The following is a 15406-nucleotide window of genomic DNA, read 5'->3' as shown; positions in this document are numbered from 1 at the left end:
TCATTCCATTTTAAAACATGCTGCCATATAATTCAATTATACATAAAGACTTCAAAAATTAAAACAATCTTTAAAAACAAACATTAGTTAACATTTTTAACAGATTTTTGTTAACGGGTAACAAACAAATGTTAGTAGGTTTCGTTTGTTGAAGAAATCCTTAAGTTACAGATTTCGTTGTTCCCGACTTATAAGAGTCATACTCAAATGAGAAATTAAGACAAAAGGAGTTGTTCAAGGACTCTGTTGAGTTAGCTATTATTTCTAACACAAGAGCCATATTATGCTTCATCCTTGGTAAAAGTAATCTCAGAAGAAAAAAATAGATTTAAATCTTAAAGTAAAAACCTATCTCCCTAATATAAAATATAAAATTTTTCTAGATTTTATATAACAATTAAAATATAAAAATTTCGTAAATTTTATACAAAATTTAAATTTTGTTTAAAATTTAAGTAAATTTAGGAGTTTGTGAGGAGTATCCCAAATTAAAGCCTGTAAAGTTGGAAATTCATGGTTGAAGTACCGTTAAAGCTTTTTTGTATTTAATACACTGGGTTTAATATATTTTACTATTAAAGGTCCTTGTCACTTTCATATGGGGTTTGGTTCAGCAAATAAATGTTTGTTGGTGAAACCTGTGTCCAATAAATATCTCCCAGATGAGAGAAGGCCTCGGCACGGGTTACCATAAGCAAAAAATTTGATCTTTTAGTAATACAAACGTAATGATATTTTTCCCTAATGCGTAGCTCAGTAGCCGGTACTTCGTGGCATCTTTCGTATAACCTCCCCTGCGCAGTTTATGTTTGTACATAAGACTACTAAATTGATCCTTGCTGAGGCCTTCTTTCTAAGAAAGTGTTGCTCCAATTAGTTATCAATTTGTAATGACTTCTAATTTTCTAGGCATATTTAATGGTCTAAGAGGGATTATTGATTGTTTTATTTGAAACAGTTTATTATTAATATCTTTATTCCATGTTGCCTCACATGTCTTAGCTAATGAACTATTTATAGCATTTTTAACACCTGCACAAGCTGTTGGTCGGTTGGAAAGTTTTTACTATATTTTGCCATTTTATCCGCCTTTTTATTTCCTGGGATTCTAACATGACCGAAGGTTCAGGGTAAAAGAATGTATAGATAAAATTTTCCAGTTACAGAATGATCAGTTACGACTGCAGATGCAACGTTATTCTGAAATTTTGATCAGTCTGTAAATAGTTTAGTAATCTTTATATTGTCCTCGATGGTGATTGAACGTTTACTGGTAGATGTCATGTTTTATCTCAGTAAACTGATAAAAACGATTATAGGAAAAGCTAAAATGTTTAATGATGGAGTGCATTTAGCCGACACTAAAACGTTAAAATCTTAAGTCGCTTAAGAGCTTTTTCATCCTTAACCAAAAAGTCGATATTAAAGATTGTCTTTTCTAGAATTGTCTCATAATCTGGTGTAAAAACTTCAAGAAAAAGAAGATTTGTGACATTTCAAATGGAAATAGTTAAGAGAGAACTTTTTCCTCTTTGTCTGAAGAGAAAATTATAAATTTAGAGAAAATAAATTAACTGGAGATGCGCGAAAGCACCTGTCGTAATACACCTACGTAATACTCAGAATTCGGCTTACAGCCAAAAAGGCAATAAAAGGAAAGATTAATATTTTCACTAAGTTTTATTTGTTAGAATTTACAATTAGTCAACACTTCATCTAAGACTAAAAAATTCTGAATGCTTGTTGAGCTACATTGTTACATATTCCTAATAAGGTAATCAGCAAACGCCTTTGGATTATCCGTGAAGAAGTTACTTGTGGCTGCTCTAACCTCTTCCACTTCTGCTCTAGGAAAATGCTTCTTGATTTCAACTTCCTCAGCCTCCCTGCAATTAGGAGATTTAAAAGAAAAAATAAATGAGAGAGTTAATGAAAATCTAGAAAGAATATAAAAGTATAGTTTGTCTACAGAAAGAGCTCTCCTCTCCAAAGTCTAAGACAGTCTGATTCTACGGACACAATACATACCGTATCTCAAAGAAGAGAGCTCCTTTTCTCTCGCCAACCAGAGCCATAACCTGCCTTAAATGCTGACCAAACTCCCCTACTAGAAATGGTTAAACATAACCATAGTCCCCGCTTCTGCTCCAGACTGATAGGGAAGGGAATTAACATAGAAGATACAGTGCGCAAAGTTAATGCCGCAAAAACCTGAATAACTTTCGTTTTCATGGTATTATAGCATAAGACTTCCTTAATGGTTCGAAGGGGTACCTTTAAATATGCTAAGTAATACAGACTATATTTTACGTTATTAGATATACGTTAAGATAAAAACTTTCTTTCTCTGAATAAATCTTTTCGACTTATGAGAATTCATGACCCCAAAAAATACGGTCCCAATGGTTTGATCAGTAGAAAGTTTGCACTCTTTAATATTAATTTTGCATTTTACAATTTAAAATTACATTTTTAAAATTATCTAAAAAATTGTAGGTCTTACAATTCAAAAAGTTTTTCAACCATTAAGTAAAATAAAAACTTTTTGCATGGAGTTAATTATCTTTAAATTAACAGTTTTTTATAATTTGTACCAAAATTTTCAATTCGCTCAAAAAAACTAGAAATGGCAAAAAGTGCCAAATGTAAAGTTAACATTAAACGGTCTGAACTTTCGACGGCCAGCATTTTAACTTTTCCCAAATTAGAGAAAGTAAATTAGCGTAAATTTAACTTAACAAAATCTATGAGAGGTTCCAAGGAAAAATAAAAAGTTTAAATACACCTTTGACATCACGTCGAAAACTATTTTTAAGAATATTTACTTTAGTATCTTCACTGATATAATTTAAAAGTTTATGTATAATTCAAAGCAAATTTTTAGAAAAATAACTGATTTAATAAGTTGAAGACTAGTTTATCATTAACTAGTTTTTTCAGGTATGATTAGATAGTCATTGCCTAATGTTAAATCAGTATATCCGATATGTTTCGACGGGGACAAATCATAAAACATAACACAGAAGTAAAAATGCACTTAACTTCATTAAAATCAGTAATTAATGAAATTATAATTATCGAACATTTAAAAATTTCTCACCGAGTTTGTTGAAACACGACAAAGTAGGCAATCCAGTGTTGAAAAATTAACCTTCAGAGAGTAACTCTGTTCGGGAAAATTATCCTGTTGAACACGTTTTATAAAGTTTCTCTCTCCTCCACCATTAATATCTTAAAGCCCTGCTACAGGAGAGAAACGCTTTCCCCAGATCCACACGCTTCCAGATAATACTTACGCACGGGAGCGGGAAATTTTCTCCCATTAAGCCTAACTTCATTTAAATTCACTGCAATCAAATACACCAGAAATTGCAGTTTTTTTTATCATTCGTAGTACTTAAATATACTATAAAAATAGTACCAGGTATTTTTTAAAAACTGCAAATTTGGCCAAAAACATACAAAATGCATTTAGCAGACCGCAAACGTCAAATCTACACCCATTAATCATTCTATCTTTTTTCCACGCAGTCTAAATATAAGCACAAGTCCAGAGCAGAGTAATTCAAGTGCTAGATTCACTAAACGTCTCTGAATAGCCGAACATGTGCATTTGCTTAAATACCCTGGGTCAAATAAAAGTACTCTGAGCACAAAGTACATCGAAGTTTAAACGCCTGAAGAACATCATTCGAATTAGCTGGCTTCAGCCACCATTTAGTATCGTTAAAAATTTAAATAAAACGTTCCAATTAGAAATCACATTCATGAGATCACGGACTGCTGGAGTCTGAAAAGCTCTCTGGTATGAGATAGGTCGAGAAGGGAAAACGGCGTTGTCACGTGTTACCAGTAAGGTTTAGGAAAAAGTTTCTTAAAAGTTTGAAAATGAAAATCAAAAAGCTTTTAAAATTGAAAATACTCACGCTTTAAATAAGGCATAGGTACCAAACATAAAATAGGCTGGTCCATGATACATGCCGCAGTTTATAACGGGATTTCTATGGTATATTTTCAAGGCGTCCTGAAGAGTCCTGTAATTGAAGTTCAATCCATATGTTCCATCTGGCAACTTTTTGCATAGATGTGATATCAAATAGTCTTTTTTTGCTTTAGTGAATTCCTGAAAATTTTAGCAAAAACTATTTAATAACATACGTAAAGTTTTGTGATAAATTGTTCAAAAGAGTATTCTTCCGCTTTATCTTCAAAAAATTTTAGAATAAATTATAAGCAAATTCAAGAATGAAGTATATAGATTACCATCTATGCTAGATAAGACTAGGGGTTGTGACATACGCCTACTAGACAGATTGACTGAGAGCCAGGGTTTGCATGATTTAAAACACTTTTCATTAATTCACTTTCTTCACTAATTCTGATCAAAACTAATTTACTCTTCATTTAGTATCTGACAAATTCCTTTAAAATTTTAGGATGTTTAGCTTTAACAAAAACAATTTTGGAAATTGGTTAATTAAGTAATTTGAAAAATTTTAGTTTGAAGTATTATCTATTTTAGCTATATTGTTTTAAATATTAAATACAGTTAATGTAATTTCAGAAGATTTTGTTTGTAAATTTAACAAAAATAAACTTTGATTTTTTTTTAAAAAAATCAGAATTTCAGTCATTTCCTCTGAAAAGTAAAATTAACCAAAAAGAAACTTAAAAAGTTCTTATAAAAAAATATTGATTGCACAGAGAGTGATAGAGAAAATCTTTCATCGGCGGAATCTTTTGTATTGTTTAATCTAACTTTAAAATTAAATCGAAACTTTTCAAAGTATTCTATCTAAAATTATTTCAGATTTACGGTTATTGGAAATAATTTAGTTTAAAAACAATGATAGCTATATTTGGCACTTTCTACATATTATGCCAAACAGTTAGAATTTTCAGAAATTCTGACTATGAAATCATTTCTAGCCGAAAAATTTGCCAACGAAATGAAGTTTTGTTTTGTGCTTAAACTGTTAACTTACTGGTTCAGCTCTGTGACTTTAGTGCCATTTGGCATGTCATTTGCCTGATAAGAAACTAAATATAGTTATAATATATTAACGTAATTTGGAGGTTGAGTATAAGCAGCAAAGTTTGAAAGATACTTAGTCAAGCGCGGCAACAGACTGATATCATTCAATATCCAAACATTTAAAGCAGCCTTTAGTAATTTAATTACATTAGATGCAGTGACTCACTCTTGCAATTTTATAAATTTTAGATTCATTTTTACATTAAACAAATAGGAGAATTAAAGCAGTTCCTGTACGCACACAGACTTATTTCCTGCGTTTAAGATGATTGTGACTAATTTACTTAGGATTCCGGTTAAAATGCACTTCTAAAGAAAATAGCGGGTCCTAAAAACGGAACTGAAAAGAATCGAAGTAGTGATAAACTTTTGAGGGTTTTTTGTTATTTCTATACATAAAATTGAAAAAGTTAGAAATCTGTATTTTATTTTTCTTAAGTTAAGCCCTTAAATTAATCGGTCGTATTAAGTTTGTACATAGTTATAATAGCCGGGATTAATTTTCGGTTGGAAGACGACATGCAAGGTATTTATTACAACTTTATAGGAAAAATGCTGTGACACTTCATAATTTATGAAATATTCTGATGTTCTGAATATTATGAAGCTCACAGACTCATACGGTATTGCTTCGTACTATAACTGCTCTGTCAAGATAATTTAAAGAGGATATTTTACTACAATTGGTAAAAAAAAAAAATTTTAAAAATTTATGAAACTGGTTAAAAAGCCTGGTATATGCTTAATTGTGCAAAGAAAATTTATTTTCTAGCATAACTGAATAAACTTCAAAGTCAAAGGACTGCTTATGTTAAGGGCTGTAACAGCATACTACAAGAGGAAAAGTTTTTTTTTATTGATACAGGAACATTGAAAAATGTATAAACTTACTGGATTTTCAGCCAACTTCCCGAATAAAACTGGAGCCATGCTGTCAAAGAGAAGCTCCATAAATTTTTCTGGATTCTTTGTGATCTTGAAGAGTTTATCGAACTTTTCAGGCCACACGCTAAATTCTGAAATCTTACTCTCTATTACGTATCTTGGAATGGTAACAGACATGTCCAAAACAAAGGCCTTTTCTACTTTTTTAGGCTATATGAAAAGAAATCTAACTGTGGTAACTAAACATTAAAATTTCAATTTCTTTTAAAAAATAAAAATATTACAGACTTGTGTAACTCTACAAATTTCTTTAAATTTAGAAAGTTGTTTAATCAGTGTGAACTGTATCAGAATTCTCAACGGAACAGTCTGAACACCCTTTTGCTTAAACTTATGCTAAAATTCTATTGTTTTCATTTATTATAAATCAAATACATGTTCCGTATGTATGAAAAGTTTAACGGCGAAAGGTACGGATAGTAATGCTGCTCTAAACTCTTGCAAATTACGAAAGTGAGGAAAAAATTGACGATTCTAAAAGCTGAATCTAATAATAAACTAAAAATGAGAGGAAAGGTTTAAGATACTTATTAAATTAAATGTAATGTTTAATTAAACGAAACTCAAAATCTACTCTACTGGAAACTTAAGGGAGAATATACTTAAAATATAACAAGTTGTGATTTCTCCAAGTAAGATGGAAAAAAAAATCACGAGATTATCTGGAGTGTAAAACCAGTAGAAAACCAAATCCACAGGCATTTGGCCTGCATTACTCCACAGCCCTCCACCTTTGTCTGTCCTCCAGCATGTACCAATTTCAAGCCATGATACTGTGATTAATATCTCCGTCAGGTCAAATTAGCCACGCATTTCATATCCAGTTGCAGAAAGTTAATCATCAAAAATTTTATTTCACAAGCTCTGAACACCTAACGTTTTTTAAACTTGACGCTCCGGAAACTAAGCTAAAACTAGCCATTTAAAAACACATTTATTATTCTACCACCATTTATTACAAAGGTTTCAGGCAAAACGCACGCAGAACTCTTCATGAAATAAAGATTGAAAAAATTCTTGAGCAAAATTTTAACGAAATTTTAAAATTTTAAAAAATTAGATTTGCGTAATCATGACGAAGAATTGAAAATCAGCACTTTTAGAAAGGTGTCAGTTTTGACCGTTCTCCAGACACAACTATAAAAGCAAAATTTCCAAGCATTTACTATCATACTTAATGAAAATAAAAATCTTTAAGGTTGAAAGGATTCAAAAGCCTCCGTATGATTTTGAAATTAAATATTATGCGAATTGAGGAAATACATTTAGAATTATACATAACACCATAAATGTAAACGTTTGCATCACTTAAACATACCTCTTCAAGAGCAGCACTAATGGCAGTCATTCCTCCAAAGCAGTGGCCAACCAAAATGGAACTTTCAATCTGCATTCGACTCATAAACGTGTAGAGATCAGGAACATTGAGATTAAAATCTGATTCGCTTGTGTATTCGCTCTCGCCGTGGTTCCTTGCGTCGTAAGCAAAAACCTGGAATGCAGTTTCATTTTTAATGAGAAAATTACTTTACGTGCTTAATTAGTTTAATAAATTTCATTAATAAGTTTGCTCTCTAATTGAGCACATAGAGCAGGATACATTTAGAGCTGCTGTACCTAACGTAGTTTGGTTGGTTGGTTGGTTCTAATGCAACTTGCCAGACGGGCAAGCCTGCTTGGTTAAGCCGAGCAAATTTAAGGCAGAGTGTGCGATTCTTGTTTTTCAGTGGCGCCATCTATGTCCAAGAATTAGACTTCCGCCACACCGTACGTGGCGCCTGTTTATAAGGCGGACCCATTCATACATCCACAGATCGTAATTTTGACCTGAATCAGAGAACGATCGATCTCCAATCCAGTACCCCCAGAAGTATTGATTTGTTATGGGAACATGAGGGACTTTGCGACTCTACAGAATTTTAACGTGCATCAGTCACCAACTACACGTAGTTAGAGCTATGGCATATGAGTAACAGAACCTAAAGTGTACGGTAAAGATGAAAATTAGCATGCGTGGTAAAAATCTATCAGAGTGAATGGTTAGACACTTTGCTTTACCATATTCAAACAAAGCTCAAAACTCATAATATTTGATTCAAACTTAAATGTGAGAAGCCTTTATTAATTGTTTTCCCCTATTACGGTTAAACAAACATAATTTTATCATACCAACTTGATCCACCTAATGAAGCCATTTGGTTCCTTTCAGTTAGGTGCATATAGCCGAGAAAGCAAATTTCTCAATCTCATGATCAACAGAACGGAGGTTCGATTCCTAGCGTTGACACCACAATATTTCCTAAATTCTCTTCAAAGAATTTCCTATGTCTTTCACATCCCAATTTGTGACCCTGGGCTATTAAAATACTATACTCTCATTCACATATAGATAGCAGCACCGTACAGCTGCTTAACTATCTCTAATGCCCAGTTAAATTTCTTGTACAATTGTAAAACATTTCTAGTTGTAAATGGTTAAAAACCATATAGAGTGTGTTCATTGTTATTAACCATACTAGTTATAAACTGTTTTAAAACCATGAAGTTAAAAATGTTCCTTACCGTAAACTTTACGGTTAATTGGATGAGCAGACTGCTGACTGTTATTTTACCATAATTGTAGAATGAAAATTTCCGCAGTATGAAGTGCATCGACAAGGTTTCTTTACTCGTTGGAAAGAAACTTAAGTATATTCATATTCATATTGTCTTTAAAGTGCTATTAGCGATTTTAAGTATTAGCCATTAATATTCAAGCTAGCAATATCCTCAAATTTTGTAATAATTAACTCTTGGAAATTGATTCGTAGCTTTGTACCACTAGAACATTTGACAGACCCGCTGGTACATTTGCGCCACCAAATAAAGGATTTATGTTACCAAATAAACAAGCTAAGAAAATTTATAAAGCGTATAATTTGTACCATTCTTTTAGTTCTGTCTGCTACAAGTTGAGGGATGCTATGCCAGACTTCCTTGCAATTATAAATATCGTGCATGAAGATGACTGGAGTCAGTGCCTTACTGCTTCCTCCGGCCGCTTCAAACACTCGGTAGGCGAGCTTGATCGGTTCATAGTATCTAAAAGTGTTAGCAATTTCAATTATTGAAAACAAACCATTCAAATACATGCACATTTAAACTAAAAATGAAGTTTTAAAATCATCCAAAATAATGCAGATTAGATACCATCTTTCAGGATTACTAAAGTTTTTTTTCGATTGTTAATTCAAGAGCATTGACTAGTTGTAAAACTTTCAAGACTGCGTTTACATCAAGTATTTAAAGCATGTTGCATGAAAAGATTGTTGCATTAGTTATCCCCAATATAGAGTAATTTAAAAGAATGAATACAAAATTAAAACATGAAGATAGAACTGTTTAAAACATTGCTAAAAATAGAAATGTTAAACTATACATTGTGTTTTGAACATTCAATTTTCCCACAAATTGTCAAGATGCTTAATTTAAATTATGGTGGAAAAGTTGAAAAGGAAAAAGTATAGGGACTCAATACAGATTATCATTCTTTCACGAGTTAACTAAACACGAATAAATTACGATAAGCTGCTATAAATTACGAACGAAAACTTTTTGAACACCCTATGCCAGAAAATATAGTAATAAGCTCTTAACTTTCAGAGATTGCTTTCGTTATACGCAATAACTGCATGAGAATTAATAGGCCTAACTTATATGAATTTTCATAAAAACTTTTTATCCTCTCGTTTTCTTACAATACTCTGAAAATATTGGATAGAAATTTAAGACTTTTTTAGTAGTAAGAATATTTTAAAATTAAAAATATGTTAAAAATTTCCAAAGATATGATCAGTTAAAGTAGTCCTTTATGCTACACATGCAAGAATTTTAAAAAATTTTAAATCTTTAATCCATTTAATTTTTACAGTTACAATAAGAATACCTATAGACATTTTTATGAACTTTTTTTTCTTATTTCTATGAATATTTAACCTAGTTGTAGTTATTCCATATAATAAGCAAAGTAACTGATATAAAGTTATTAACTTACTGCTATATTTTCTATCAATAAGATGTTCAAAAGCTAGTTCATAATTTATTCCAGATCCCCTCAAACCTCTAAGCCTTAAACTTTATGAATGAGTGAGAAAAAACAAGGTTATTAAAAATATGCTACACGAAATTCTACCATTTCAAATTAAACTTAAAGTAGCTGCAAAATATTCTTAGAAATCTGCTTCTTTGCATTAAAGTCATAAGATAATCAGAGATTAATAAAACTTGCAATCTGGAAGTAGAATACCCCATAATTGAAAACTGAACTTCAAAACAGTCCTTGAATCAATTCAAATTTGCATAAATTTTTCAATGCATATGCAAATAAGAACCAAAGACTTGAAACTACAGCCCGTGACTTAAAAAGCACGACTTCATGATCATAAGTTTCAAATCAAAGCAGTTCTAAAGAGAAATTTTTTAAAAATTCAGTGTCCTAGAATTTTATCCGATTTTTACTGATATTAGACTAAATGATGGAAGTTCACCAATTAGCAAACGGAATTCTTATTTACAGACATAATCTTTGGAATTACAAATTCTTAAGTATTTTTACAATTTTAATTTTTAGAAATAAGTCTTTAATAGGCAAAAAGAGCTTTAAAAATGCTCTTAAAAACAGGTATTTAATAAAAATCTAGTCGAAACATTTATTCATTAAGATTGCTAGTCAGAGTTTCATATAATTTAAATTACGTGCTGGAAAAATTTCCCGTTGATGGGATCATCATAGTATGGACTATGGCCCAATATTTATAAATTAATGCTTGTAAAAAAATTTCAATAAAATGTTCTATTATTCCCTCTACTCAATTTAATACATTTTGATACCTTAGTTACAGAGCTGTGTGATTTAGTGTAAAATGGTAGACTGGGTTTTACTGAGAGTGACTCAAACTCAAAATTATACTCTTAAACTTTGCGTTGAATCCTAGGAAAATATTATTCCACTAAATAAATGTTAATTTCAAAATCTATTTTTTATGTCTAGTATTTGAAGTAATTAGTTTAAAATTATATCTGATAACATGGTTTAAAAAATATACTTTATATTTGCACCAAATATGAATTTGTGCTAATCCATTATAGGGAATTGCCAAGTATATCCCCAGCATGTTATTAGACATTTTTTAATGTCCATAAACTAAAAAATTACTAAAGATATTAAGTTATTTTGCATAACCTTTATAATTAATTTTGCAACTTAGATAAATAAACTTAGAATTAATGACTAAAAGATGATTTCTAAATATATCAAATAATTAATAATTGTATATCAATTACAGAGGAATGCACGCACTTATAGTTAAATATTTTATTAGAAAAAAATCGTAAATTTCTTGGAGAAGTTAGACTGTGTGACAATGATACGATCCTATCAAAAATGTCTCCATTTTATTCTTATTTCCATTTTATTCTGAAATTTTTTTGCATTTTGGACTTTATTAACCTCAAAAGTTCAAAACAGCGCTCAAAAAGTTGAAATTTAATGAGTTTGGAAGTGCTTTATTTTCTGTAACTGCCTTTAGTTTTATTTTAGTAATATTTCTCTTCAAATAATTATGTATATCACTTGAACAAATACTTATTTAAGCAATACTCCTTGTAAATAATAGAACTTTATTTTTAGTTAGCTAGTAACTAAGCCTCACAAATCCCAAACTCCGAAGAATTTGAAAACTGAATTAGAGATATGTAAGGGTCAATACAAAATAAGATATTAGAATCTGAAGATAAACTTTTAGTTGGAAAATAATTTGTTACTCGTCGTAATATTCTTATCAAATTTTAAAGCATATTGATCAATTATACTCCACGAGGCACCTCTACCAAACTGTATACTACAAACCAAAAAATGAAGGTTTGATGTAGGTTTTCAATTAAAAATAACTTAATTACATTTCAAGCAACATCTCGATAAGTATCTAACATACGCAGAGAAGCCTTGCTAGCAGAATTGTTCAATTAAATACATCAAAATAAGGAATTAGGATTCTTTTTTCTTAAAATTTGAATAAGGATTAAGATTGTTCATTTAAAATGAAAATTCTAGTTTAAATATATTGATACGTTTTTGAATCTGTTATAATACAACTAAAAAAATGCATTATGTACTCAAAAGGAAACATGATAAAAAACATTTAAGTCAAACAGGGGAAAAATGAAAATACGAGAAATCACTGTGAGGCCACTTTTTTCCCTTGGTAAACATATCCCCAGAAAAAGTGAATTAACTATCGCTAAAAAGATGGACACACTTTTAAATCGTAAAATAAAATTTTACGGTGTACACATCTTATTTTCACAATTATTTTGAGATATCCAATAACAATATCTGAAACAATTTATAAAAAAGAAACATTTTCGTACCTAACCATACTTCCGAGAATTGACACTTTCAAGCACAATAAAACTACAAACGCAAAATCCGCAGCATTTAGGAAAACTTATATACTCAAGAACAATGAAAGTTGTAGTTTTGAATACATAAATTTCAGCGGGTCCAGAAAATTAGATTTTGAACAGAGAGATCACAGGTTTGTGTATCAAAGTCAATAAAATACGGTACTTTTATTTACATCGCACTAGGACTGTACAATGGCTTATCGGCAATGGTCTGAGAAAGATCACTCATTATGATCTGGAGACAACATACAGACGCCAGATACCATTTTACAATGAGGACACATTCACACACCATCCATCCGCAGATCGTAATTATGACCTGAACCAGAGCATGAGCAATCTCCAATCCAGCACCCCTAGAAGTATTTATTTGTTATGGAAACTTTTAGGACTTTGTGACCCCGACAGATTTAGCGTATACCAGTCACCATTTTGGAACACGGGAAGTCTTCGGCCGACGGGAATCAAACTCATGATCTTTCGGACATGTGTCCAACACGCTACCAGCTAGGCTATCTCAGCCTCCACACCTTATATGGAAAATAAGATTTTCCACTGAGAGATCACAGGTTTGTGCAACAAAATTACTAAAGAATATTAGAGATTAGAAATGACTAGAAAAAAACACTAAGCAAATTAAACCTTTATGCACCTCAATCAATTGAGATGGCTACAGCATTGGCACCTAAAAATACGCTCTTTAAGGTTATAGTAGCGCTTTATTTCCGTTACACTAGTGCTGCGCAGTGGGCTATTGATGACGGTCTGTGAAACATCCCTTAGTATGATCTGAAGACATACAAACATAATTTCGATCCTCTGCAGATAGGGATGGTTCTCACACTTTGGTTACTTGACTACCTGCGAAATCGAACACTTTACGGTATAACAGTTTAACGAAGACCTATTCCGCACACTCTAGGTCCCTTCACAGGCTGATCATAGTAATCATCCACCCGCTCACTGACAGTTGCTTTGCTAGTGATGCTTGACTTCAGGTGTTCTACTGAGAAACATTTCTTTACGATGAGTCCAGTATGAAACAGCTCTTTGTCCCGCAGTGGACTGATCGATAAGACACGGTTCCCAGCAGATCACCGAAGTCAAGCATCACTGGCTGCGGTCAGTGTGCGGGTGGGTGACCACTTGGATCAGTCTGCGTAGGGACCGAGGGTGTGCGGTATTGGTCCTCGTTAAACTGTGCTACCGTAAAGTGCTCGACTTCGCGCGCAGGTCGTCGGGCTACCGAAGCGGGGGTGCCCTCCCCTCCGCAGAGGATCAAAATTGTGATGGCATGTCTTCGGATCATCCTCCGGGATGTTTCCCAGACCGTCGCCAATAGCCCATTGTGCAGCTCTAGTGCGACGTAAATTAACAACAACAACAATGAAACAGCTCTTTAAGAAATTCACGTATTTATTCGAACAAAATAAAAGATTTTTTTGTAGTTTGCTGAAAAGCTTTATTATCAACTGAAAAGTTATTTGAAAATCATTTTAACTCGTGGCTAAACGTAAAAAGCCTAATCAATACTTATAGTCCTATAAAAAATTATTAACTTTCGATTTTACCTATTTAATTTGAGAAATTTTAGCTACTTATAATATTCAATCAAGAGAAATTAAGAAAAATACCAGTATTTGTAATAAGTCATGTCCAGTTGCAGCAGAACGAATAGCACGAAGTATAGAAGGACAATGTGGTTCCCTGATCGAATGGTCTCGCCGTTCCGTTAAATGACCTATAGCAAAGAGATAGCGAGTTCGATTCCCACAGCAGTAACCTTAGTAATGTTCTTTTTAAACTTCTGTTCTTCAACTTGAAGAGAGCTTATAAGTAGTTCATTTTAAGGAACACACAAGATCATAAATGTTTGTGTAGCAATAAATAAAATAAAATTGAAAAAAAAGCAAAAGTCACAAATCGACCGAAATAAATACGCTATTTATCAATTACCGTAACAAATAACAAATCGACAGACTTTTCGTAATAATAAGTAAAAAGTGTTACAAAGAGCGAAGAATGTAATATAAAATAAAAAGTGCTACAAAGAGCGAAGATGCAGTATAAAATAGAAAGTGTTACAAGGAAGGAAATTTTTCTTTTGAAAAATAAAGAAATTTTGCAAAAAAAGTGAAGTAAGTACCTAGATTTCGCACTTATATTTTAAAAAAAAAGCAAGTAATTGCATGTAATTGAGTATCTGGATTTTTTTAACGATAGTATAAATTTGCGCTATTATAGATGAAAAATTTTAATATGCATGAAAAAACACAGAGCCGGGAAAGTCTGGCTGGTGGGGCTTCGGGCCTATGTCCAAGGGGTCGTGAGTTCGATACCCGTCGGTTTAAGACTCACCTTGTAAAAAATTGTGACTGATGCTCACTAAATCTGCCAGGATCACAAAGTACTCCAACCTCCCATAACGAATCAATTACTCTGGAGGTATTGGATTGGAGATTGATCGTGCTCTGGTTCAGGTCAAATTTGCAATCTGTGAATGCATGGATGGTGTGTGAATGTGTCTTTCTTGTAAAACGGGATGGGACGTATGCATGTTGTTCCCGGATCGTAATCAGGGATCTTTCCCAGACCATCTGCCGTAAAGTTTTCGATTTCGTAGGTAATCAGGTGACCAAAGTGTGAAAGCCATCGTGGTAGTTAAATTGGAAGTTACAATCTTTGGCCGTTGAAAAAAGAAAGAAATTTTCTTTTAGTTTGCAACTCCTCGTAACATGAAGTTCCTGTTTAAAATCTCAAGTGTTATCAATATCATCGAAAAGTCACTAAAGCAGTGTTTATCTTTCAAATCGAATTCAAAATTACATGTAAGATACGGCAACCATGAAGGATGAACAACATTTACTGAAAATTGCAAGTGGTTCATTACGAAATTACTACTAACAAAATATTATTTGCTTAATAAATACATTTTATAAACAAAATTTTCTTTGGTTTCTAATTGTACTTTATTAACAAAAA

The 15406-nt window shown here is 32.0% G+C and overlaps 1 protein-coding gene across 1 annotated transcript; it reads right to left on the bottom strand.

The window, feature by feature from the left end:
* Positions 1-1661: 1661 nt before the first annotated feature.
* LOC107436159 (sn-1-specific diacylglycerol lipase ABHD11) lies at positions 1662-12661 on the bottom strand. The gene is made up of 6 exons (XM_016047751.3): positions 12389-12661; positions 8905-9061; positions 7299-7472; positions 5927-6130; positions 3927-4123; positions 1662-1886 (listed from the first exon to the last, which is right to left on the bottom strand). Exons 1-6 carry the CDS (start codon positions 12394-12396, stop codon positions 1757-1759), a joined length of 870 nt encoding a protein of 289 aa, XP_015903237.1. The 5' UTR covers positions 12397-12661; the 3' UTR covers positions 1662-1756.
* Positions 12662-15406: the final 2745 nt, after the last annotated feature.

Source organism: Parasteatoda tepidariorum, chromosome 5 (genome assembly GCF_043381705.1).
Source record: "Parasteatoda tepidariorum isolate YZ-2023 chromosome 5, CAS_Ptep_4.0, whole genome shotgun sequence".
In the NCBI taxonomy this organism is placed as follows: Eukaryota; Metazoa; Arthropoda; class Arachnida; order Araneae; family Theridiidae; genus Parasteatoda; species Parasteatoda tepidariorum.
The sequence above is the reverse complement of the archived record's forward strand: the minus strand, read 5'-3'. Positions and strand labels throughout refer to the sequence as shown.

What these genes read in the sequence shown, in the direction of transcription:
- LOC107436159 (XM_016047751.3), bottom strand. An exon ending in TTAGTGCTGCTCTTGAAGAG is followed by an intron (nt 6,131 to 7,298) that starts GTATGTTTAAGT and finishes CTTTTCATATAG; the next exon opens with CCTAAAAAAGTAGAAAAGGC. An exon ending in ACCTATGCCTTATTTAAAGC is followed by an intron (nt 1,887 to 3,926) that starts GTGAGTATTTTC and finishes TCCTAATTGCAG; the next exon opens with GGAGGCTGAGGAAGTTGAAA.